Source organism: Nicotiana tomentosiformis, chromosome 1 (genome assembly GCF_000390325.3).
Source record: "Nicotiana tomentosiformis chromosome 1, ASM39032v3, whole genome shotgun sequence".
Classification (NCBI taxonomy): Eukaryota; Viridiplantae; Streptophyta; class Magnoliopsida; order Solanales; family Solanaceae; genus Nicotiana; species Nicotiana tomentosiformis.
The window spans coordinates 58,191,769-58,217,897 of record NC_090812.1 but is presented as its reverse complement, the minus strand read 5'-3'; the positions used below and the strand labels follow the sequence as shown (position 1 = coordinate 58,217,897).

The following is a 26,129-nucleotide window of genomic DNA, read 5'->3' as shown; positions in this document are numbered from 1 at the left end:
GAACAACGGTTCAGCACGCAATATAGTTTGGAACAATCAAAGTACTGATCGAGGGCAAAATTCTCGGGGACTTATGAGCAAGAGTGGCTTTGATAAATATGCCGATCCTATAGAAGTTCCTCGATTATCAGAGTATAACTTTAACATTGATGCATCCGCCATCGTGTCGGCTATCGGACGCGTCCAAGACACCAGATGGCCTCGACCCATGCGGACCGATCTTGCCCAAAGGAATCCCAAACATATGTGCAAATATCATGGCACCCATGGCCACAGAACGGAAGATTGCAGGCAATTAAGAGAGGAAGTGGCCTGCTTATTTAACAAAGGGAACCTTCGGGAATTTATGAGTCATAGGGCGAAGAATCATTTTAAGAACAAGGATTTCGGCAAGCAAAACAATCTAGAAGAACCGCAGCACGTCATTCCATGATCATCAGCGGCGTCGATACCCCTCAGGGACTGGTGCTTAAACGCACTAAAACATCAATTGTGAGGGAAAAACGATCTCGGACTCAAGATTACACACCCATAGGGACTTTGTCTTTCAATGATGAAGATGAAGAGGGAGTTATCCAACCCCATAACAATGCACTGGCAATATCCGTACTCATGAATAAAATTAAAATTAAGCATGTGTTAATTGATCCATGTAGCTCGGCCAATATCATCAGATCAAGGGTCGTAGAACAGCTCGGCCTGCAGGACCAGGTCATACCAGCAACTCTGGTTCTAAACGGATTCAATATGGCATGTGAAACCACCAAAGGCGAGATAATCCTGCCGATAAACATGGCTGGAACCATCCAGGAAATAAAGTTTCACGTGAACGAAGGCGATATGAGATATAATGCCATTTTCGGAAGGCTATGGATCCACAACATGAGAGCTGTACCTTCGACCCTACACCAGGTCCTCAAATTCCCAACATCGAGAGGTGTCAAAATAGTGTACGGAGAACAACCGGCCACAAAGGAAATGTTCGCCGTCGAGGAAGAAAAATCAATATCTTCGCCTTCACCGATAAAAGGATCAGTTCAGAAGGAGAAAAAAACCAAATAGCAATCACAGACATCGGCTTTGACCCAGCCAAGTAGCCAGAACATCGAAGAAGATGATGATCAATGGATCCCTCGATCCTTCGTGACACCCGATGATTTTGACGCCACCAAATCAACAATTGAGGAACTGGGGCAAATCATACTAATCGAACACTAGCCCGAACGAAAGGTATACCTGGGAACGGGTTTGAGCCCCAAACTCAGGAAGAAACTTATTCAATTTCTTATCGATAATATTGATTGTTTTGCCTGGTCCCATTTAGATATAACAGGGATCCCACCGGACATAACGACGCATCGTCTAAGCTTGGACCCTAGGTTCAGACCGGTGAAGAAAAAATGAAGACCCTAGTCGGAGGTAAAGCACGCATTCATAAAGGATGATGTAACCAAACTTCTCAAGATAGGGTCAATTCGGGAGGTGAAATACCCCAAATGGTTAGTCAATGTGGTTGTAGTGCCTAAAAAAGGGAACAAACTTAGAATGTGTGTGGACTATAAGGATTTGAACAAAGCATGCCCCAAAGATTTCTTTCCGCTACCCAACATCGATTGCATGATCGATGCCATGGCCGGTCACAAGATCCTCACCTTTCTCAATGCCTATTCCGGGTATAATCAAATTCAGATGAACCCGGAGGACCAGGAAAAGACTTCATTTGTCACCAAATATAGAACATATTGTTATAATGTAATGCCCTTCGGGCTAAACAATGCAGGGGCTACTTATCAACATCTAGTAAATAAAATGTTCGAAGAACAAATTGGTAAATCAATGGAAGTCTATATTGATGACATGCTAGTTAAGTCCCTGCGCGCAGAGGACTATTTGGCCCATTTGCAGAAAACGTTCGAGATTTTGAGGAAATACAACATGAAGCTTAACCCCGAAAAATGTGCTTTCGGGGTCGGTTCGGGCAAGTTCCTCAGCTTCATGGTGTCAAATAGGGGAATCGAGATTAACCCCGACAAAATCAAGGCCATCGAAGACATCACCATCATGGACAGTGTGAAAGTTGTACAAAGGTTAACAGGAAGGATTGCAGCCTTAGGCCGATTCATTTCGAGATCATCATATCGAAGTCACAAATTTTTCTCTCTACTCAAAAAGAAGAACGACTTTGCTTGGACACCGGAATGCCAACAAACATTACAGGAATTGAAATGATATCTATCGAGCCCACCACTACTTCACACTCCAAAAACAGACGAAAAACTTTACTTGTACTTGGCGGTATCGGAAGTCGCCGTAAGCAGTGTCCTATTCGAGAAGAGAAAGGTACGCAATTTCCCATTTATTACATAAGTCGGATCTTAGGAGAAGCAGAAACTAGGTTTCCATACATAGAAAAATTGGCACTTGCGCTGATAAGCGCCACTAGAAAGTTAAGGTCGTACTTTCAATGTCACCCAATAGGCGTATTAACCACCTACCCACTTCGTAATAATTTTCATAGGCCCGAACTATCAGGCCGATTGGCCAAATTGGCCGTTGAACTCAGTGGGTACGATATTGAATATCAACCCCGTACGACCATCAAGTCTCAAATTTTAGCAGACTCCATGGCTGACTTCACGCCAACCCTTATACCAGAAGTCGAAAAAGAACTCTTGTTGAAATCGGGTACATCGTCGGGGGTATGGATCCTTTTTACAGACGGGGCTTTGAAAGTGAAGGGGTCCGGGCTAGGCATAGTTTTGAAACCACCCACGGGTAACATTATTAGGCAAGCTATTAAAACTATCAGGTTAACTAACAACAAGGCCGAGTATGAAGCCATGATTGCAGGTTTCGAGCTAGCTAGAAACTTGGGAGCAGAAGTCATTGAGGATAATTGTGACTCTTTGCTGGTGGTGAGTCAAGTAAACAAAACCTTCGAAGTATGAGAAGGTAGAATACAAAGGTATTTAGACAAAGTGCTTGTCACTTTGCACCATTTCAAACAATGGACGCTACGACATGTTCCATGAGAACGGAATAATGAGGCCGATGCGCTTGCAAATTTGGGATCGTCGGTCGAGGTAGATGATTTGAGCTCGGGGACTGTCGTTCAACTTTCGAGATCGGTAATCGAAGATGGTAATGCTGAGATAAATTCTACTAGCTTAACCTGAGATTGGAGAAACAAGTATATTGAATACTTAAAGAACGGAAAGCTCCCATCAGACCATAAAGATTCCAGGACCCTACGGACTAAAGTTGCTCGATTTATGGTGGCTGCGGACGGAACACTATATCGAAAGACATTCGATGGACCGTTGGTAGTATGCTTGGGTCCGGGAGATACCAATTACATCCTACGTGAAGTACACGAGGGCACTTGTGGGAATCACTCTGGTGCCGACACATTAGTTCAAAAAGTAATCAGAGCAGGGTATTATTGGATCGATATGGGCAAAGATGCGAAGGAATTTGTTCGTAAATGTGACAAATGTCAAAGGTTTGCTCCAATGATCCATCAACCCGGAGAGCAACTTCACTCAGTCCTATCCCCATGGCCGTTCATGCAATGAGGAATGGACATCGTCGACCCTATGCCATCGACCCCAGGTAAAGCCAAATTCATTTTATTTATGACTGACTATTTTTTTAAATGGGTTGAAGCGCAGGCGTTTGAGAAATTAAGAGAGAAAGAAGTTATAGACTTTATTTGGGATCATATCATATGCCGGTTCGGGATACCTGTCAAAATAGTATGTGACAATGAGAAGCAATTCGTTGGCAGCAAAGTAACAAAATTCTTCGAAGATCACAAAATAAGAAGGATACTATCAATACCATACCGCCCTAGTGGGAACGGACAGGCCGAATCAACGAACAAAACTATTCTTCAAAACCTGAAGAAGAGGTTGAATGACGCTAAAGGAAAATAGAGAGAAATCCTGCCCGAATTCCTTTGGGCATACCGGACAACGTCAAAATCCAGTATGGGGGCGACCCCATTCTCCTTAGTATATGGTTTCTAAGCATTGATACCAGTCAAAGTCGGTGAACCTAGTCCCAGATTTCGATTCATGACGGAAGAATCAAATAACGAGGCTATGAATACCAACCTTGAATTATCGGACGAATGACGAGAATCTACTCTCGTCCAATTGGCTGCCCAAAAGCAACGAATCGAAAGATATTTTAATCGAAGAACCAAGCTTCGCCATTTCAAGCCCGGGGACTTAGTGTTAAGAAACGTCACCGTCAATACTCGAAATCCGAGCAAAGGAAAACTAGGACAAAATTGGGAAGGACCATATCAGGTGCTCGAGAACGTCGGAAAGGGATTGTACATGCTCGACATTATAAACGGCAAACAGCTATCAAGCAGTTGGAATGTATCACATCTAAAACGGTACTACTGCTAAGGTGTTTTGACAAGGTTTTTAATGAGGCAACCATTGATCGTGCTGGACTTTCAACAATATCCGAGGCTTTTTCCAATTGACCTCGAATAGTTGGGGGGCCCTCAGATACAAGAAAGTCATTTCACAACAATAGGGTTCCAATAGGAAAAATTGTAAGAGCCAAATGGTCAAAACGAACCATGCTCATGTAGACTGGCCCGAACCCAGGCGCAAAACATGAACACATGTATAATGACTTGAGATTTATTTTGCAAACAGAGTTAAGAAAAACTCCACCATTAAGCCTATGGGCTACTTTTTCCGAGTCCGAGCAAGCACTCACTCGACTATTACGCCTACGGGCTACATTATTTCGAGTTCGAAACATTCACTCGACTATTAAGCCTACGGGCTACTTTTTTCCGAGTTCGAGCAAGAACTCACTCGACCATTACGCCTATGGACTACATTATTTCGAGTTCGAAACATTCACTCGACTATTAAGCCTACGGGCTGCTTTTTTTCAGAGTTCGAGAAAGTACTCACTCGACCATTACGCCTACGGGCTACATTATTTCGAGTTTGAAACATTCACTCGACTATTAAGACTACGGGCTACTTTGTTTTCGAGTTTAAGAAAGCACTCACTCGACCATTACGCCTACGGGCTACATTATTTCGAGTTCAAAACATTCACTCGACTATTAAGCCTACGGGCTACTTTTATTCCGAGTTCGAGCAAGCACTCACTTGACCATTACGCCAACGGGCTACATTACTTCTAGTTCAAAACATTCACTCGACTATTAAGCCTACGGGCTACTTTTATTCTGAGTTCGAGCAAGCACTCACTCGACCATTACGCCTATGGGCTACATTATTTCAAGTTCGAAACATTCACTCTACTATTAAGCCTACGGGCTACTTTTTTTCCTAGTTCGAGCAATCACTCACTCGACCATTACGCCTACGGGCTATATTATTTCGAGTTCGAAACATTCACTCGACTATTAAGCCTACGAGATACTTTTATTTTGAGTTCGAGCAAGCACTCACTAGACCATTATGCCTACGGGCTACATTATCTCGAGTTCGAAACATTCACTCGATTATTAAGCCTATGGGCTATGTTTTTCGAGTTCGAGCAAGCAGGCACTCGACCATTAAGCCTACGGGCTACATTATCTCGAGTTTGAAACATTCATTCGACTATTAAGCCTACGAGCTACTTTTGTTACGAGTTCGAGCTAGCACTCACTCGATCATTATACCTAAGGGCTACATTATCTCGAGTTCAAAACATTCACTCATCTATTAAGCCTACGATCTACTGTTATTTCAAGTTCGAGCAAGCACTCACTCGACCATTACGCCTGCGGGCTACTTTACTTTGAGTTCAAATTATTCACAAACCTACAGGCTACTTTACTTCGAGTAAAATTACTCATTTCTTCGAATTCAAATGAACACTTGACTATTTAAGGATGAAGGATGTTCGAGCCCGATAAAGCAAAAGGGACTACCCACAAGGCCCGAAGGCAACAGAGATTAAAATTCAAACTATCTATTTAGCTTGAAAGGTCATTTTGCTTCAAAAGGAAGAAAGATTTATATTTACCAATTTTGTTTTTACAGAGGCAGCTACTCTGCCAAAAGGAAGTTCTTTATACAAAAACCGAAAGTGGTATCCAAAGAATGCAGCAAAATGACCTAAGGCCCTAAATGACTCAATCTTCATCGGAGGTCGTATTCTCGGCATCGTCCTCATCTTCAGATTCCCCCGAGTCATCTGAGTCCTCCTCAGGAAAGGCCAACCTTCGAGCTTTGTTCTCCTCTGCCCTGGCAACTACAATCTCAGTCCCAATATCAAAGCCCTGAGCTCTGACCTCCTCGAGAGCTTCTCTCCGAGCTTGCCATTTTGCATGTTCGACCATGCTTTCAGCTTTGGCTTGGTTAACTTCGACATCGATCCTGAACTGAGCCACTTTGGCATCAGCTCTTTTATTGGCTTCGATCACCTCATATCTGGCCACTTCAAGTTCTTTAGCCAAATATGCTTTATCTGAAGTGGCCAAATCCAACCGATGCTGAAGCTCTTTCATCTTCTCGATCTACTCCAAAGCATTTTCTTTCGCAGATCGAAGCTGGGCATCATACAGATCCAACTGAGCTTTAACGGCTTCCTTTTGTGAGGCAAGGATATCCATACACTTTTTAAATTATTCTGCCTCGGCCATTAGCGCTTCTACCTGTGAGTTAAGCCGTCCAATCTGCTCGATCCTCTGCCGAACCTGTAGAATCGGATCGTTAGTGGTTATCTCTTTTTCATCTTCACTATCATGGAACATTCGGAATATCTGCTCAGCCATCTCCTCATGCTCTTCCCGAGCTGCTGTCAAATCTGCTCTAAGTTTTTCACTAAGGAGCTTGTACGAGTCGCTCTTCTCAGTGAGGCTCCGAACCTCGGCATCATGCTCCTCCCGGATTTGAAGAAAGGCCTCGTGATGCAACACTGAAGCCTACAAACGAAAGGAGAAACATTAGAATTACCTACAAATCTATGTATAAAAGAAGCAGCAAAAACACCATCAGAGTTACCCGATTCAAAGCATGTTGGGCCTCGTTGAAGAGACAGGTGAGCCCCACCGCATTCATCACTGATTGATCTTCTTCAGTCACCAAGGACTGAAGGTAACTGGCAATCCCCACAGGGGAAGAAAAAATTCGGGTCTCCGCAGGTACGGAGAGCACTATCTTCAGCCTTCGATCGGGATCGATACTCGGGGCCGGAAATCGGTCCACTAGTTTATGAATCGATGAAGGCTCGGTAGAACCCGACCACGACGCATTTTTGGGTACCGGCATTTTACCAAAATCGGTAATCTCCTCCGAGGCACCTGACTCGAGCCCCTCCAGAAAATCGTGGATATCGGCTGACCCCTGAATACCCTCATAGGACTGATCCTCCAACATGACGGCCTCTCGAATCATGGCATCTGAAATCTGAGGGGATCCGCCAATATCAACTATCCCGAACTCATCCCTTGAAATATCTTTTACTACCCGAGAAGATCCACCCTCAGTATCCCTTTCAATCATCTTAGCTCGAGGAGGGATAATCTCGGCTTCTTCTTGTTCCGGGATTATGGCCAAGGTTCCCTAATTTGCTTCCACCAAATTGGGAGATTGTTGAATCACAACATTAGCCCATACGCAGACTAAATTCTCCTCTCCTTCTTTGGGCTCGTCCCTTAAATGGCGGGCCACTTCTGAAGACATAACACCAGGATCCCCTTTTGGCTTGCGAGATCTCTTAGCCGGTTTCTTCTTTTCCGAGCTCGGGGAGCCCGATACATCTTTTCTCTTCCTTTCTTTTACCTGCTTCAGGACAGGAACTTCTTCGCCACCAGATAGGGGCCTCAAGACTACATCTTTCCCGAGTCCTACAAAAGGGAAAAAAGGATACTTACCATAAAAACCGATGAAGAGATAAATCGACAAAAATATTTACCATGACTGCAGGCCTCCCATCGACCCTTTGATAATTCGACCCAAAAACGCTCGGCGTATGGTCTCTGCAACACCTGACTTTCGACCCATTGTTTTATATCCGGGATCGGTTCTGGCATTCGAGCTACGGCTGTGATAAAAAAGGAAAATGGATCAACAAAATAAAAGGCAATCACAAGATCAAAACGAGCAAAGAGAAACGTTTACTCACGACTCATATTCCATTTCTCGGGAAATGGCAAGTCATCGGCAGGGATCAGGTCAGAGGTTTTTATTCGAACAAAATGGCCGATCCAACCCCGATCCCGAGTCTCGTCTATGCTCGAGAATGGCGCTTTGGTTGGTCGGCGAGCAAGCTTGATCAACCCTCCTCGATATAGTCGGGGACTGTAAAGGCGCATAAGATGATCGAGGGTGAAGATACGCCCGTCGACCTTGCTCGAGAAATATCGAAGAAGAATCACTATCCTCCAAAAGGAAGGATGGTTTTGGTCGAGGGTCACATTGTACCTCTTACAAAAGGCGACAATGACAGGGTCTAGAGGTCCCAACGTGAAAGGATAAGTGTAAACACTTAAGAACCCTTCGACATGGGTAGTAATTGATTCTTCAGGCGATGGAATTACTACGAGTTTATTATCCCAATTGCATTATTGTATGACTTTAGCGAGAACATTTTCGGTAATTGAACATTGGTACCTCGATATCGGCTCACACCGACCCGGTATCGGAGAACGCTTTTCAATTTTAAAATCACATACAGTCGAACATCCTACCGGAACGAACTCCTCAGGGTGGGGATCTTCCACATCCTCGTCACCAGTAGGTCGAGATGAAGATGCGGTCTGTTTTTGTGGAACATTTTTAGACGTTTTTTCCATTTAAAATTTGGTGAACAAAGAACTTGAGTATTTGGTGTTTTAAGAACGAATTTGCAGTAAAATTCACAGATTTGCAGGCATAAAACTCAGAAAAGACAAAAAGGAACTTAGAAAATTTAGAGGATTGAAGACGTTAAAGTGATGAATGGTGGAAGGAAAGGCTATTTATAGACTGAAGCAATGACGGTTCAATATCAGTGGTGGCCGACCACCGCCTGACACACATTAAATGCCTCAGTAAAACCGAGCCGATGGGACATCTATCATATACGTCATGGTCGGGATCGATGTAAATGTCAACATATATTTGATCGAGCTGTTGGAAAATCATATCGTTTCTCGCCACATCCTTTTCCGAGAAACGAGGGGACTATCTGTGTACGGTCAAAATCGATTGACTCAGTCATACGGACTGGTCGAGACGATGATGTTTCGATCAAAGGGTATCTGCATGACAAGCTCGGTCGAGGTCCGGAGTAAGGGCGTCGAGCTACGATCTATAGGATCGATCAATGACAAGCTCGGTATCATTATCGAGCTCATATCCAAATCGAACTACGAGGCAAGGCGTTGATTATCGAAGATGCCTAGACCGACCAACACTCACCCCGAATATTGATACCCCAATGCAGAATCGAGCTCGAACCAAAACTGGGGGCTCGATCCAATACCGATCTCGAGCCAGTATCAAGCTCGCAGACAAGAGCCGTTACAACCGCACCAAGAGAGAGAATTTTGACGAGAACCGAGGAAGAGGCAAATCATCATGGGTCCTCCATTATATGTATTATTTTATTATTTTATTATAGATAAAGCAATGACCCTCTATTATAAAAGGGATGATCCTTGTAAGCTATAAAAACAGAACATAGACTACAATAAATAGATCTTTTTCTCATATACAAAGACATCTCTTTGTGCTTGTTTTATTTCATCTTATTCAATTTCCCTGTTCATCATTCCTATCCTCATAGTCAAAATATCTGTATTGTGATCTTTGTATCAAAGGATATTATGTATCCTTAGAACCATACATAAATTTAATGTTATCCGATTTTTCGGGTAAATAAAAATATAATTATATAATGTGTTTTCCAAGAAACTAACACAATAATATAAGATAAGTCATAGCATTATACTAAAATATTCAATAACAAAGATAAAATAACAAAAATACATAAAATAAATATTGCTAATTAATAAGCCATAATGAAAATTAACATAATCTAAAAATACTATATAGGTCATGCTAAAATAAGTATAGCTAATAAGTACTAATATTAATTACATAACCAAGAACTAAAGAAAAAGATAAACTACGTTATGCATTTTTTTTATAAACAATGTAAAACTAAAATAATTATCCAACACTTTCGTCATTCCTAGTATTGAATTGAATTCTTTTGTTAGCATTAGTATTGATTTGAACTTTGTTTGAGTTACTACATTTATGGGTTATAAAATTTATTTACCATTCAAGAATGTTAAGTCTAAACATGAAATAATACCTTAAAAGATAAAACTGTAAAAAAGTTTAAGAAATATTTATAAATTACATTACAATAAATATTTATATATATAAAATATTTTTAAAAATTATATAAATATATTATCGGGTTGGTTTGGTTTCGGTTTGACTTTTTTAGTTAAAACCAAACCAAACCAATTATGGTCGGGTTTTATTTTTCAATACCAAACCACATCAATTTTTGTTTTCTGATTTAATTCGGAGTATCGATTTAATGCGATTTATCGATTTTGTTTGTACACCCCTAAAAACAATTATCATCCTATAGTAGCTGCCCAAGATACTACTGTTGAGGCCGGCCAATCCGTAGATATTTCTTGCACAAGATTTTCCAATTTTCGTTGTAAAGGTTTAGACTGATCAGAAAAGTGCAACTTGATTTACCAATTCACCCTCTAAATTGCAAATCTTGATGTCAAGTGTTATTCTCGCTAATACTAATCAATCACTAACCATTCTTTACAGTAAATTAAAAAACTAGCTAGACGTTTCTGTTGAGGGAAAAAGAGAGACTCGAGCTCGCATTATAATTCCTTTTATATATACCATGGCCTAAAACATAATTTAATAGTATCTCAATATAGAACAAGTGCGAAGTGGTAAATTAAGGGACATACTTCATATATTAGAATTGAAGGATTATTTCTCAATTTATTGTATTTTGTATCAAACTTCTTTTGTTAAAATACCTGCAAAAAAAAAAAAAAGTAGGGTGGAGAACAAACCTAACACATAATGCCCTTCTCTTCCAAGCAAATTTAGTATTACCTATCGACACTAGTTTGTGTTGGCTGCATGCAGCTTAATATAGATGGTCGCTTAATTTTGGATAATTGGACATCAAAGTTATTTATGTTTTTTTTTAATCATTTAAAAGTTACTTTATTTTATCAAATTATTTATCTTTGGTAGCCTAAAAAGTATATAAAATTTATATTATTTTTGTATATAATATACAAAATGTATATATATATATACAAAAAATAAATTCAATTATTATTTTGAGAGCAGCTGTTCAATGTCATTTTTCAAATAAATAAGGGAGTATGCTGTTTGAGAGACTTCCAAATAAATCTTGAACTAATTAATTGAAAGAGGGGCGAATGAAAATTTGCTTAGTATAGAGAAGAAACTTTTCTATTTTTTGGTTGGGAGATGTCAAATGTTAATGTAGCCATTAAGGGAGAGCACTTAGGGAGACAGAAGGCAATTCAATTTCTTGGGGTTCTTTGCTAGATGATCAGGAATTGGTTGGATTTTGCCAATAAGGCTTTTTTAAGGCCACTCCTTAAATTTAGATACCTCCATTCGTTTAGTGATTAAATTTGTCTTTAGAAGAAGTTGGATTTTCTTCTTCTTTTTGCACACAATGTAACCCAATGACTAACTGGGACAAAATTTCAATAAATTAAGAAAAAGGCCATTTGTGCGAATGCCTCGAAATGCAGGGAAAGTTATATCTGTATTATTCCAATGAATCATGGGGCAAATTCACGGATAGCCATTCTCAGGGATGCTATTTAGAGATTAACCAGTATTTATTTTAAATTAGAAACTAAAAATCATAACTTCAGGACAATTCAGGGTATTTTATCCTGAAAAATAATACTAAAATACTGAAATTGAAGACGCATTGACTAATTTTTAAATATAACGGTTTTATTGTGGCTTATTAATTAGCAAGTGGCTACATGGTGTCATTTCTACATGAAATCATTACTTATCAATGAACCAGTAAGACAATATAACGGTTTTATTGTGGCATCGTCGTTTGAGTTTGAGTTAGAGTTAATGGGCCTCTAAAAGTCACTGGCTCCGTACTTTCTCTATCTAATTTGTTTAAGTTTTATATTCTTGCCACACTTCATTCAATATGATAAGAAATTCGGTAACTTTTGGTGGAAATGATATAGTTGGAAACTAGTAATAAACTGTTCACTAATTCGACTGGTTCGAGAATGATAAGATCCGGACTAATATTAGTAAGTTTTGTGCAAAAAAATCGAAAGATTATTCTCAATTAAATCTGAAGATGATAAAAAATTTGACTTACTATTTCAAACACATATAGTTACTCCCTACATCTCAAATTATATGTCGTGCTTTCTAGAAATAGTTGTCTCAAATTATTTATAATTTTAGAAGTTCAAGAAAAAATAAATTATATTTTTATCTCATTTTACCCTTTATAATAATTGTTCTTGAAGATGAAAATAGCTAATAAATATTCAATGAAGAGAGATTATATCTTAAGACATAAATAAGCATAAAATAGTGTTAGGGATATAGTAGATATGCCCTAGATCCAATCTCACATTTGATGATTTGAACATATTTTTGTGAACGTTATTTGATATAAAAATATATGACATATGATATTCTTTTATCATAGTTATTATCAATTGTTTGATTAACTTGATAAGGTCCTTGATTAAATTTTGTGACTTAACATTGTGATGGAGATCGTGATAATGAGAGTGAAGTTTCTTATAATTTAATCTAAATTTGTTTTTGATCATAAGATTATTAATTTGAACATTAGTAATCTGGTTAGATCAATATTTATGTGATCGTCTTTATTGGATAAAGATTAGTTGATCTCATTAACTAAATCACATAGATAGAAGATGCATATAGAGATATGATCATTAAACCAACTCATTGGATAATTCCTAACTGTTAGAATTATCATAAACTGTCAGTAGGATATTCTCTTGAAGAATGTGATATAAGATTTTTTTTTGACCTGAGATCGTCATAGTAATTGATAAGTTATTTATTGTGCTTTGATACTAAAAACTTATGGCCCTAGGGCGATAGTGTGATGACCCAAAATATCATCTTTAAATTTAATAAGTAATTCTATGTTCTAAGACCCCGAAAAGCACTATTTATCATTCCTCGACTTGCGTGCACAGTCCGTAAAATTTTCCGGAAAGTTTTTATGTGACAAATGGATTAAAATGTGAAATAGAGCTTTAAAACTCAATTGAGTTGACTTTGGTCAATATTTTGAGCAAACGGACCCGGATCAGTATTTTGACGATTTCGATAGGTCCGTATCGTGATTTGGGACTTGGGCGTATGCCCGGAATCGAATTCCGAGGTCCCTAGATCGAGATATGGAATTTTGAAGAAATATTAAAAGCTTGAAAGCTTAATGATTTTTAAGAAATTACTGATATTGGATTCATTGAACTCGGGTCCATATTTTGATTCCGAAGCCCGGTGTAGGTCCACTATAATATTTATGACTTGTCTACCGAATTTGGTGAGAATCGGAGTTGTTTTGACGTGATTCGGACGTCCGGTTATAAAAAAATATAAGTTTTAAAGTTTTCTTGAAAACTTCCTTTTATTTGGTGTCCGATTCATAGTTCTAAGTGTTATTTTGGTGATTTGATCATGCGAGCAAGTTCGTATGATGTTTTAGAACTTGGGTGCATGTTTGGTTTGGAGCCCCGAGGGCTCAGGTTGGTTTCGGGTGGTTAACGTATCATTTTGGAATTTGAGGAAACTGCAGAAACCTTCTTCCGGTTTCCTTCTTCGCGTTCGCGTGAGGAGTCTCGCATTCGTGAAGAGCAAATTGGGGCTGGCATATTTTGTGCTTCGCTTTCGCGATAGAGAGAACGCGTTCGCCAAGGCTTGGGATGCGAAGCTTCGCGTTCGCGATCGAAGCCTCGCATTCGCGAAGCGAAAGAGACTGGCCAGGTCAATTGCCTTCGCGTTCGCGAAGGGCATATCGCGTTCGTGAAGGGCATATCGCGTTCGCGAAGGCCAAGCCAGGCAAGCTTCGTGTTCACGAAGTAGCCCTCGCGTTCGTGAAGAGTAAAAGTTGGACAGCACAAAGTTGTGCTTCGTGTTCGCGAGAGTACCTTCGCGAACGCGAAGGGTAAAAATCTCAGAAACAGAACTTAAGTTCTGGAAATGGGGTTTCGACCCATTTTCAACTCCTTCCCATTTTTGAGCTCGGGTAAGGCGATTGTTGGGCGATTTTCACAGAAAAATATTGGGGTAAGTGTTCCTTATCCTATATTGATTATATTTCATAATTTCATACTCATTTATATCATGAATCCGTGAATTTATGGAAGAAAAATCAGATTTTTATAAAATCTTCCAAAAATAAAAAATTAAGATTTGAAGGTCCATTTAATATCGGAATTGGACAAATTTTGTATGGTTGAACTCGTATTGGAATGGGTGTTCGGATTTTGTGAGTTTTTCCGGGATTTGAGACATGGGTCCCACTGTCGAATATTTTATTGAATTTTAAATTTTTATCCGGAAAATGTGTAAATTCATATGGAATTAATTCCTATGATTAGCATTGAATATATCGAATTGTTTGTGAATAGATTTGAAGCTTTCAGAGACAAATTTAAAAGGAAAAGTTGTGGTTGAGTAATTGATTGGAATTTGCAAAGCGAGGTAAGTGTCGTGGTTAACCTTGACTTGATGGAATATAACCCTTAAATTATTTGTTATGTAAAATGCATGTGAACGACGTATATGCGAGGTGACGAGTGTCTATACGTCGTCAAATTAATTATTTGCATAATTACTTGAAAAATCATAAATTATTTTAAATCATGAATTAATTATTATAATAATTGTTTCTCTCCTATTCTTTGCGAAATATTAATTCTTGAATTCCTGCATTAATTATTACATGCTACTTGAATTATGTGTCTTAATTGTTATTTGACATTTAGCATATTAAATATTAAACTGCCTATTTTCTCCTTGATTTCTTTGATAATTTTCTATTTGACATTGTTTGTTTCATGAATAAATCATAATTATTGTACGCTTGTTGTCTTACAATTTAATATTAACTGTTGCATTTATTGGAGAAATTTTTTCTATAAGAATTGATAAATTAATATACTGGAGGAGCGGGTTGTACGCTGCAACAGAATGGATTATAATGAATATATTGGAGGATCGGGTTGCACGCCGCAACAGACTTATTAAAAGTCTATATTGGAGGATCGGGTTGCACGCCGCAATAGACTTATTAAAAGTATATATTGGAGGATCAGGTTACACACCGCAACAGACTTATTAAAAGTCTATATTGGAAGATTGGGTTGCACGCCGCAACAACCTTATTAAGAGTGCATATTGGAGGATCGGGTTGCACGCCGCAACAGACTTGATTAAAATGAATATAGTGTGAGAGCGGGTTGCACGGTACAACAGAATTGAATGTGAATATATTGAGAGAGCGGGTTGCACGCTACAACATAATTGATGGAAATGACAATTGGTTATGACTGCTGAGTTGGCTTCAATTATTATAAATGAATTACCTGATTTATTTCTATTATTGATGTTGTTACTAATACTGCATACCGGTAATGTAAGTGAACCGCCTTAGCCTCGTCACTACTTCGTCGAGGTTAGGCTCAGCACTTACCAGTACATGGGGTCGGTTGTACTGATACTACACTCTGCACTTCTCGTACAGATTTTGGAGTTGGTCCCAATGACGTAGGAACTGGTTCTTATATCTGATTCATGTAGCTTCAGATTTGTACACTTGAATCACACCATAATTGTTTGCAAATGCCTTGCTATTTTACTCTCAACTCACGTTTAACTTCAGCGTTTGTGCGTCTCTATAGAATGAGAAATTCCTGCAATTTATAGAGTTAGTAGAATAAGAAATAACTATAGTTCTAATACTACTCTTCCTTGGTGGAAGAGTTCTAATTATCTTCAACTTCTAACTCCTCCCTTATCTTAGATAAAGTTCTCTTCAAGTAAGGAGTCCTTCTCCTTATCATTTATGCAACCTTTTCGATTAGAAGATATCAGATATAACAACTTAAGCTTATCTCCTTCACGTGCATCCCTTATGCTCGAATCTGCCCGTGTCTATGTATACTGTGTATGGACCTGGTTCATGCACAAGTTCCTTTGTCAATCATCAAAACAAAACTTCACTTGGGCTAACAAATTCACCCTTTCTGATGATGACAAACTCTGTACTTTTCATAAGCATAGGCCTTATAGAAACTCAACTCAATACCAACACAAGGTTAGAACACTTTTCATTTTAAAGTCATTATTCATCAAGGACCATATTCATTAGGTTATAAACATCACAGTCCAAAATAAAAGCACAACCTATCTTCCCCCTTTTGGCAGCATCAAAAAGTTGCATAGAAATTATGTTAGATAACCAGATTTTAATAGAAATTACTCATAGCCACTAGGGCTACTACAAATGCAATCATGGAATCAAGCATCATTTACCAATCTAATGATATTAGCTATCTAAGAAGCATCAACAAACAGTTAGAGCACAAAAACAGTTAATTATCATTGATACTTAGTCATCCACAAGCATAAGAGAAATAAAAACACAGGATCATGAGCAAAAGAAACAAGAAAAAAATCCCATCCCGGTCACTGGTTAGTCTAACTAGGCTAAGAAGGTCTTAAGGCTGGGAAGGACCACGTTCTTGGTTCTTGACTTGAAGCAGTTTCAGCATATCCTGAAGAATGCCATTATTCTTCTCCTTCTCTTTTGCAAGCTCAGCTCTGAGAGCATCTCTCTCAGCTTCTACTTCTGCCAACCTCTTCTTCAGCCTTTCAATTTCAACATCCTTAATCCCACTCTCTTGCACCAAGGCTCACACTTTGATGTCCACAGGTATCTTTTTGGATGAACCAGGTTCTTTGGGAGTGGTGTGGACTTCATAGTAATAAGCAGTCAAAGTATTTGCCCAAAAGTGATCCTTGCTTGTACCAATCTCCCATTTCTTGATGGGTACCTTAAAATGTGTGAGTATAACCATGATAATGAAATCATAGGGTATGACATGAGTTTTGGTGCCAGTCAGAACCTTATCAAGAAGCTGGATGATAAATCTAGGCCAATTGATTTGACTTCCACTATCCAGACATTCCATAAGGACCAGGTCCATGAATGTAGCAATGTGCCTCCTTTTGTACACAACCTTGGGCTCAAGCTCTTCTTTGTTGTCACAAAACTTTCTTGTAATGGCAAGGGCAGTAGGGAGATTCTCTAGGCTCGGCTATTTGAGTTTCTTGTAGTCATTGTACCCTGCAGCATGTACAGCTAAAACTCTCCCAGTTCTTTGTCATCAAAACTCACTGTCACCCCCTTTACCACACTGCTGACCATACCATCTTTGATCTCACAATTTGCCATAAACTCTACTATCTCAGTTGTGGCAAGCTTTCCATCCAACTGAAGGACCATGTCCTTCTAACCCTGCAATTGTAGCTTCTCCAACAACATCAACATGGCTTCCTCTTCCAAATCCTTGAGGAGTTTACCTTTCAAGATGATTCTCTTCCCAAACTTAACCATCTTGTCCTCCTCCTCCTCCTCCTCCTCCTCCTCCTCCTTCTTCTTCTTCTTCTTCTTCTTCTTCTTCTTCTTCTTCTTCTTCTTCTTCTTCTTCTTCTTCTTCTTCTTCTTCTTCTTCTTCTTCTTCTTCTTTACGCCCCGTCCAACGACTTAATATCTCGAGCAACTTCGTAATACGTATTATGACTTGCATGTGCGATCGAGTTTGGTTTTCGAAAGATTCGGAATTTAATTAAAAGAACAATTCTCATTTTTAAAGTTTAAATGGAAAGAGTTGACCGTAGATTTGACTTATGTGTAAACGACCTTGGATTCAAATTCTGATAATTCCAATAGCTCCGTATGGTGATTTTAGACGTAAGAGCGTGTCCAGAAAATTATTTGGAAGTCAGTAGTGGAATTTGACTTGAAATGATGAAAATAGAATTTTTGGGAAGTTTGACCGGGGAGTTGACTTTTTGATATCGGGATCGTAATCCAGTTCTGAAAATTTGTATATTTCCGTTCTGTCATTTATGACTTGTGTGCAAAATTTGAGGTCTATCGAACGTGATTCGATAGGTTTCGGTATTAAATGTAGAAGTTGGAATTACTTAGTTTCATTATGATTGAATTGGGGTATGATTCGTGGTTCTAGCATTGTTCGATTTAATTTGAAGTTTTAACTAAGATCGTATGATATTTTAGGACTCGTTGGTATGATTTGACGGGTCCCGAGGGACTTAGGTGTGTTTTTGGATCATTAGTTGAGAGACTAGTAAAGTTAAAAAATTTGGGAGTTTGACCATGGTCAATATCGGGTCAAGACGACCTCTTTTCAGTGTTTTGAGTGTGCGAGCAGGTCCATAGCATGTTTTACGATTGAAATTCATATATGTTTTGTGTCCGGGAGGTTCCGGATGAGTTTCGGGGTGATTTCAGATTATTTCAGAGATGTTTTGGTTTTGTTGGTTTCTGGTGTGGCACTATTCATTCGCAATTGCGAAAATACTGTTCATTTGCAAATGTGAAGTCTTTATCCGCAAATGCGAAAATATTGTTCATTCGCAAAATGTGAAAACACTGTTCATTTGCAAATGCGAAGTTTTGTCCGCAAATGCGAAAATACTATACATTCGCAAATGCGAAGTCTTTGTCCGCAAATGTGAAAACGCTGTTCATTCGCAAAAGGTGAAAACACCATTCATTCAAAAATGCTAAGTTTTTGTCCGCAAATGCGAAAACACTGTTCATTCGCAAATGCGAACCTGGACAGAAACTTAAGGATTGAAAATCTGTCATTTCTTCATTTTCGATTGGGATTTTTGGAGCTCGGCTTTGGGCGATTTTGAGAATTTTTTCACGTCTTCGACTGGGGTAAGTGTTCTATATCCGAAAGTAATTATATTTCATGAATCTATGGTTATATTCATTGATTAATTCAGATTTAATGGAAAAAATTAAGATTTTTGAAAAATCTTTCAAAAACGAAAATTCAAGATTTGGAGGACGATTTGTTGTTGGAATTTGATAAAATTGGTATGGTTGAACTCGTATCGGAATGGATGTTCAGATTTTGTAAAAACTATGTCGAGTTCCGAAAGGCGAGCCCCACGTTGACTTTTGTTGACATTTTGGAATAAATTTTTAAGTCGGTGTATTATTATTCGGAATTGTTTTCGATGAATTTTAATGAGTTATACAATTAATTTGGATAGATTTAAGCTGTCCGGAGGTCAATTCAAGCAAGAAGGCGATTTTGGAATATCGGCATAACTTCAAAAAAAGGTAAGTATCTTGCCTAACCTCGAGTGGGGGAATTACCCCTTAGGCATTGAGTCTTATGTGGAAATTGTATGATTGGAAGCCGTGTACGCGAGGTGACGAGTACGTACTCAGGCTTATATGTGCAAAATTTATTGGTTTAAAGTGCTAGGCATTTTTATGTATTAAATTGGATAATTGCTGGCATTAGTAAATCCTTGAATTATCACGCCTTATTCCTTATTTATCAAGTTTGTATTTTATATAATAATTTGGTGTTATTATCACTTGGATTTTATGTGAATTTTGTGTGTTTGTTGATTTGATATTTTCTTGAAATTAAATTCATGATGGAATCCTTACCTGGAAATATTTATTAAATAAGTTTAAATTGAGGAGTTAATATAATTATCAAAAATTTGGATTAATGAAGGCGTTGCCCTATACTGAGTATTTTTCACCTCTGTTGATTGTTTTGAGATTTTATATACGTTGTGTGGAGCCTTGGGCTATTTGTTGAGAAATTTACTGAGAAATTTATTGATTCTGCTACATATTTGGAATTTTGTTGTGGTTAGTGGTAAATTGTGATATGAATTGTTGTATTGTGTTGTGGTTTAAGCACTCTCCTTGATGTTATTTATGCTTCCTACCCTGCTTGTTAATGATATACATGTGCTTGGTAAGGAAGAGTGTAAAGCACTAAGGGTGATGCCATGCCATTTGAATTATATTATCATGTGAGGGAGAGTATAAAGCACGAAGGGCGATGCCGTGCCATTTGAGAGTGTAAAGCACTAAGGATGATGCCGTGCCATTGAGAGTGTAAAGCACGAAGGGTGATGCCGTGCCATTTCATTTATATTATCAGGTGAGGATGAGAGTAAAAGCACGAAGGGTGATGCCGTACAATTATTTTTATATTATCATATATTCATGGCACGAAGGGTGTTTTCGTGGAGGCGAGGACGAGCGACATACATTACATTGTGATATCGTTTTGTTGTGTATACATTCATGACTTTATCTTGAGATGTTATTGTGCACCTATGTTTTCTATGTGACTTGTAGTCGTTATTGCATCTTGTGTGCCTCCACTTTATTTCTTTTATTGTTATTGGCATTTCTCCCAGCTAGTTGGTACTGTTATATGTAAGTACAGTGAGAAAGAAATACATTACGAAGGGTGTTGCCGTTCCAATTGATTTGATCTACATATATACATTGGATGAGAATGAGACAATAGCACGAAGGTATTGGCATGCCATTTGATGTGATATATTGAGTATTTCTCTCACACCAGAAAAGTTAAATGAGGTGTAACGTGGTGACTTTTACTTGAAAGAATTATATTCGAAAGATATTTATTTGAAAGAGATTTATTTGAAAGAATTATATTCGAAAGATATTTATTTGAAGGAATTATATTTTAAAGAGATTTATTTGAAAGAATTATATTTGAAGATATTTATTTGAAGGAATTATATTTGAAAAAGATTTATTTGAAAGAATTATACTTCAAAGATATTTATTTGAAGGGAGTATATTCGAAGTATATTTATTGAAAAGTATTATATCCTGAAGATTATTATTTGAAAAGCATATAGGCGAAAGATTTTTATTTGAAGGACTTGATTAATTAGTTGTACATGTACTCATTATTTGTTGAGCAATATTAATGGTGTTCCTGTTGGGAAGATATTACTTGCTGTTTAAATCACTAATTGATTGGTGTTGCTATCACTGCTATTTGTTTTCTATTATTTTGTATACTATATTGCACTGGTTATTAGACTAGTGAGTGTCTCGACTGTACCTCGTCACTACTCCACTAAGGTTGGTCTTGATACTTAATGGGTACCGACCGTGGTGTACTTATACTATACTTCTACACATTTTTGTACATAGCTAGGTATTGGAGATATCAGACTTGGATAGAGTTAGAGTATGATCGCAAGGATTCAAGATAGAGCTGCTTGGTCATCGCAGTTCCTTGAAGTCTTTCCATTTTAATTGTACTGTTAATTTCCTATTCGAATAGTATTGTGCATTCGGTCCTCGAGATCATTCCATGTATTCAATTAGAGTTCGTGACTCAGTATTACCAGTCTTAGGAGATTGTTAGTAATTATTTCCGCTATTGGTTTTGACACTAGTATTTAATTATATGTTTTAAAAAAAACAAATTGGCTTGAATTGTAATTATAGTTGGCTTACTTAGTGTTAGAGACTAAGTGCCATCACGACGCCTGTGGTTTCTGGACTTCAAGGAAGACCTGGTTCTTTTGACCAAGGAAGATGGCCCTGCAGACTTTTTCTTGGAAACAAACTTCGTTGTAGAAGTCTTGATCTTCTTTGCCTTTGGAGTCACAACCTCCATTTCTTCTGCCTCATGTTCATTCTGATGAACCAGGTCCATCTCATCAATTTCAATTGCCTCAACAGGCTCAACCACCTTTCTCTTTCCCTTAGCAATAGCTTTTTTCTTACTTTCTTGTAAGGCCTTTTCCAGTTCAGCTTCGCTCTGCTTCTTCTGACTTCTTGTAGCTCTTCCTCTTGTAGGAGGAGTCTCTACTGGGATACACGAGACAACTTTTTTTTTCTTGTTTGCCCAGAAGTACTAGGGATTCTAGCTCCTGAACTCCTTTTCCTTTTAGGATTGTAACTGTCAGGCACCTTTTTCAGTAAGTCTTCAAGAGGTTTCTGCTTAGATGGAACAGGTTCCTGAACCTTCTTCCCCAATCTAATTAACCCCTCAGCAGCTTCTCTAGACCACTTCCCTCTTTTTCTTTCACACTTTCTTCTTTTTCAGCCAATTCCTCAGTCCCTCCTCAACTCCAATTTATTCAGTCTGACCAACAAAAGTGGGTGAAGATTCAGCCACTCCTTGTCCCATTCCCCTTACATCACCTTGAGCTCCCTCACTCTCCTTTTCTTTTCTCCTTTTATTTTTCCCAACCATTTTCTCAGACTCAGCAGTCTCTATTCCAACCATATTTCCTACCATAACCAATATGGTTTCCATATTTTCAGTAGCCTTAGAGGTGACTTTAGACGTAACTTTAGGACAAGATTTTACTTGCTCTGTTTCAGCTGAAACAATTTCTTCCCCCTCGGTTGCAAATTTGAACGAGTCTTAAGATTTTTGGGGTTCAACTCCCTGACTTGCCCTCAAGTGCTTATTGATTTTCTTGATTTGTTCTTTTCCAGCACCAACCTTGCGAGCCAGCATCTTGACCCTTCCTTTCTTAAATGTGGGTGTGATGGATGGTGTGGGTGTTGTTTCCTTGGGTGGTGATGAAGGATTCTCAGAAGGGGTTGCCATCATTGTTTTTGGGTATGAGAGAAGATGAGGATTTATGTGTTTGGAAGATTAGAGAAAATAGAGAGAGTTTTGATGGTTTGGGAATTAAGAATTAAATAAAAAATTAAGTCCTAATCAATTTAGAGAGGTGGAGTTTAATTGGGTAATAACTACCTTTTCAGAAGTTCAGAGGTCTAATCAACCTGGAATCAGTTTGAGGAGACGTTTGTGACTTTCCCTAGAATCTAGGCACTTATTGCATTTTCGGACTCTTTTGAATGAAACTGCTTCATTTCATAATGGATAAGCTTAAGGAGGTTAGGATTAAATGGGACTCTCCTCTTGATCATAATCCAAATATAATTATTTCAAAATATGCAGAGTGGAGAATACGTACCAAGTAATCTTGATGAACTAGGTTCTTCACTGAGGAATCTCTTATGTAAGTCTTAATTTTCCAAGAAAATAGAGATAATATCATTAGAGATTAATGGTCATTTTTAGCACATGGAACAAGAGTATACTGATGAAAGTACAGACTGAGCAAAATCTAATCTAATTATGTACAGAAAATTCACAATTTCTCTAACCAATTTTTTGAGCTAAAACTGGTTCCTTTTAGGTGATTTTAATCATCCCTAATTCTAACTTGTTCCTTTCAAAGTGATCTCTATTTAGAGCTTTTGTGAAGATGTCAGCTATTTGCTTGTCAGTAGCACAAAATTCCTAAGCGATTAAACACTTAGAGCTTAGTTCTCTTATGATGAACAGAGTTCTTGCTCATACTAATTGCACTAGTATTTTCGCAAAAGATGGGGATACAACCTACATAAATTCTAAAGTCCATTATTTATTGTTTGATCCACAACAACTAAGCACAACTTGAGGCAGCAACAACATACTCAGCTTCAGCATTAGATAAGGCCACAAAATTTTGCTTTTTGGTGGCACAAGACACAAGACATGAGCCAAGAAAGTCTGCCATACCTGAGATGCTCTTTCTATCCACAAGAAAACATGTATAATCAGCATCGGGATATCCTACTAAATTGAAATTACTACCTTTTGGATATCATAGATAAAAGTCAGTGGTGCCTTTTAGGTATCTCAAGATCCCCTTGACAACAGTCAAGTGAGACTCCTTTGGACTTGCCTGAAATCTAAGCACAAAGGCATACAGTGAAAACAATGCAGGTCTGCTAGAAGTGAGATATAACAAAGTGCCAATCATTCATCTATACAACTTCTGATCAACAGATGAACCAGGTTCATCTATATCCAATTTTGTGGTTGTTGTTATATGAGTGTCAATTTCTTTGGAATCTTCTATTTTAAACCTTTTAAGCAACTCTTTCACATACTTTTTCTGATGGATCATATTTCCATTTGAATTTTGTTTAATTTGTAAGCCTAAAAAGAAATTAAGCTCACCCATCATACTCATTTCAAATTCACTCCCCATTAGTTTAGCAAATTCTTTACTTAACTCATCCGTAGTTGCTTCAAAAATTATATCATTGACATATATTTGAACTACCAAGAGATCTTTACCTTTTTATTTCAGGAGTAAAGTATTATCAATTTTACCTTTATTGTAGCCATTCTCAAGAAATTATTTTGATAATCTTTCATACCATGCTCTTGGAGCCTGCTTGAGCCCATAAAGTGCCCTGTCAAGCTTGTACACATGATCAGGACATTCCTTGCTTTCAAAGCCCGGAGGTTGCTTGACAAACACTTCTTCCTTTAGATAGCCATTGAGGAAGGCACTCGTGACATCCATCTGATGGAGAGTGAATTCCATATAGGCAGCAAAGGCTATAAGGAGTCTAATTGCCTCCAATCTTGCAACTGGAGAAAAAGTCTCATCATATTCTATGCCCTCCTCTTGACTATATCCTTGAACCACCAATCTTGCCTTGTTCCTTATAACTGTTCCATATTCATCAAGTTTGTTTTCGAAGACCCAATTTGTGCCAATTACTGATCTGTCCTTGGGTCTTGGTACCAAATGCCAAACTTGACTTCTCTCAAATTAGTTGAGTTCATCTTGCATTGCATTCACCCAGTCTGCATCCTGCAAATCTTCAACATAATATTTAGGTTCAATAAGAGATAGAAAAGCATCAAAAGCACAAATATTCTTCAATGAAGATATGGTTTTGATTCCAGAGGTTGGATCATAAATTATGTTCTCAATGGGATGAGAACTTTGATACTTTATGGTTTCACAACCAACGGGTTTACCCTAAATGTTCCTTCAATGTTTTGTTGCTGAAAAAACAGGTTGATGGACAGGTTTCCTCGAGATTTGAGGATCACTTCCTCTTTATTCAATCCCCATGTCAAGTTGCCCTGGGTGGAGGGACCTGTTCCTTCCTCTGGTGCAGCTTCCGTCTGGGATGTGGTTTCATTTGAGTTTCTTACCGGCCCAATTGCTTCATCATCATGTTCCTTCCTCTCAGAAAGAATGCTAGTTTCATAAAAAATCATATGTATAGTTTCTTCAACACACATAGTTATTTTGTTATAGAACTTATAAACTTTACTATATGAAGAATATCCCAAGAATACTCCCTCATCACTTCTGGGATAAAAGTTACCTAGGGAGTCTTTACCATTATTATGCACAAATCACATGCATCCAAATGCCCTAAGATGGGATATGTTTGGCTTTATCCCTTTAAGTAACCTATAAGGAGTCTTTTCAACAAGAGGTCAAGTCATTCACCTATTTATGATATAACATGCATTGTTCACAACTTCTTCCCAAACACTATGAGGCAGTTTACTAGAAAGAAGAAGAGTCCTAGCCATTTCTTCCAATGCCTTATTCTTTCTTTCAACTACTCCATTTTGTTGTGGAGTCCTAGGAGCAGAAAATTATGATTTATGCCATGCTCATCACAAAATTCAGCAAATTTAGCATTCTCAAATTCAGTACCATGATCAAACCTATTATACAGTGCGTCAACCCCTAGTTACCTTTCTTTTTCAGTAAAACAGGGCTCCATCCTCTAGTTACCTTTCCTTTTCAGTAATATAGGGCGCCAACCCCTGTTTACATTTCCTTTTCAGTAATACAGGGTGTCATCCCCTGGTTACATTTCCTTTTCAGTAATACATGGCGTCATCCCCTGATTATATTTCCTTTTCAGTAATACAAAACGCCAACCACTGGTTACATTTCCTTTTCAATAATACAGGGCTCCATCCCCTGGTTACCTTTCCTTTTCAGTAATACAGGGCGCCAACCCCTGGTTACATTTCCTTTTCAATAATACAGGGTGACATCAGCTAGTTACATTTCCTTTTTAGTAATACAGGGCGCCAACCCCCGTTTACCTTTCCTTTTCTATAATACAAGGCGCCAACCCCTGGTTACCTTTCCTTTTCAGTAACAGCGCGCCATCCCCTG

At 38.3% G+C, this 26,129-nt stretch overlaps 2 protein-coding genes across 2 annotated transcripts; both read right to left on the bottom strand.

Moving 5' to 3' along the window:
* Positions 1-17,559: 17,559 nt before the first annotated feature.
* On the bottom strand, positions 17,560-22,732 carry LOC138906607 (uncharacterized). Its single transcript, XM_070195770.1, has 4 exons — positions 22,625-22,732; positions 22,264-22,519; positions 21,698-21,981; positions 17,560-17,793 (listed from the first exon to the last, which is right to left on the bottom strand). The coding sequence occupies exons 1-4, from the start codon at positions 22,730-22,732 to the stop codon at positions 17,560-17,562; spliced, it is 882 nt and encodes a 293-aa protein (XP_070051871.1).
* A 1,051-nt stretch (positions 22,733-23,783) lies between these two features.
* LOC138906606 (uncharacterized mitochondrial protein AtMg00810-like) lies at positions 23,784-24,173 on the bottom strand. The gene is made up of 2 exons (XM_070195769.1): positions 23,953-24,173; positions 23,784-23,871 (listed from the first exon to the last, which is right to left on the bottom strand). The coding sequence occupies exons 1-2, from the start codon at positions 24,171-24,173 to the stop codon at positions 23,784-23,786; spliced, it is 309 nt and encodes a 102-aa protein (XP_070051870.1).
* Between the last annotated feature and the right edge of the window lie 1,956 nt (positions 24,174-26,129).

Coding starts and splice junctions, on each gene's coding strand:
- LOC138906607 (XM_070195770.1), bottom strand. CDS start 22,732: ATGGCAACCCCTTCTGAGAATCCTTCATCACCACCCAAGGAAACAACA. Junction 22,520..22,624: donor TCAAGATGCTGGCTCGCAAG/GTTGGTGCTGGA, acceptor TTTGCAACCGAG/GGGGAAGAAATTGTTTCAGC. Junction 17,794..21,697: donor CTGCAGGGCCATCTTCCTTG/GTCAAAAGAACC, acceptor CGGGGCGTAAAG/AAGAAGAAGAAGAAGAAGAA.
- LOC138906606 (XM_070195769.1), bottom strand. CDS start 24,173: ATGGGGAGTGAATTTGAAATGAGTATGATGGGTGAGCTTAATTTCTTT. Junction 23,872..23,952: donor TCATCTGTTGATCAGAAGTT/GTATAGATGAAT, acceptor CTTTGTGCTTAG/ATTTCAGGCAAGTCCAAAGG.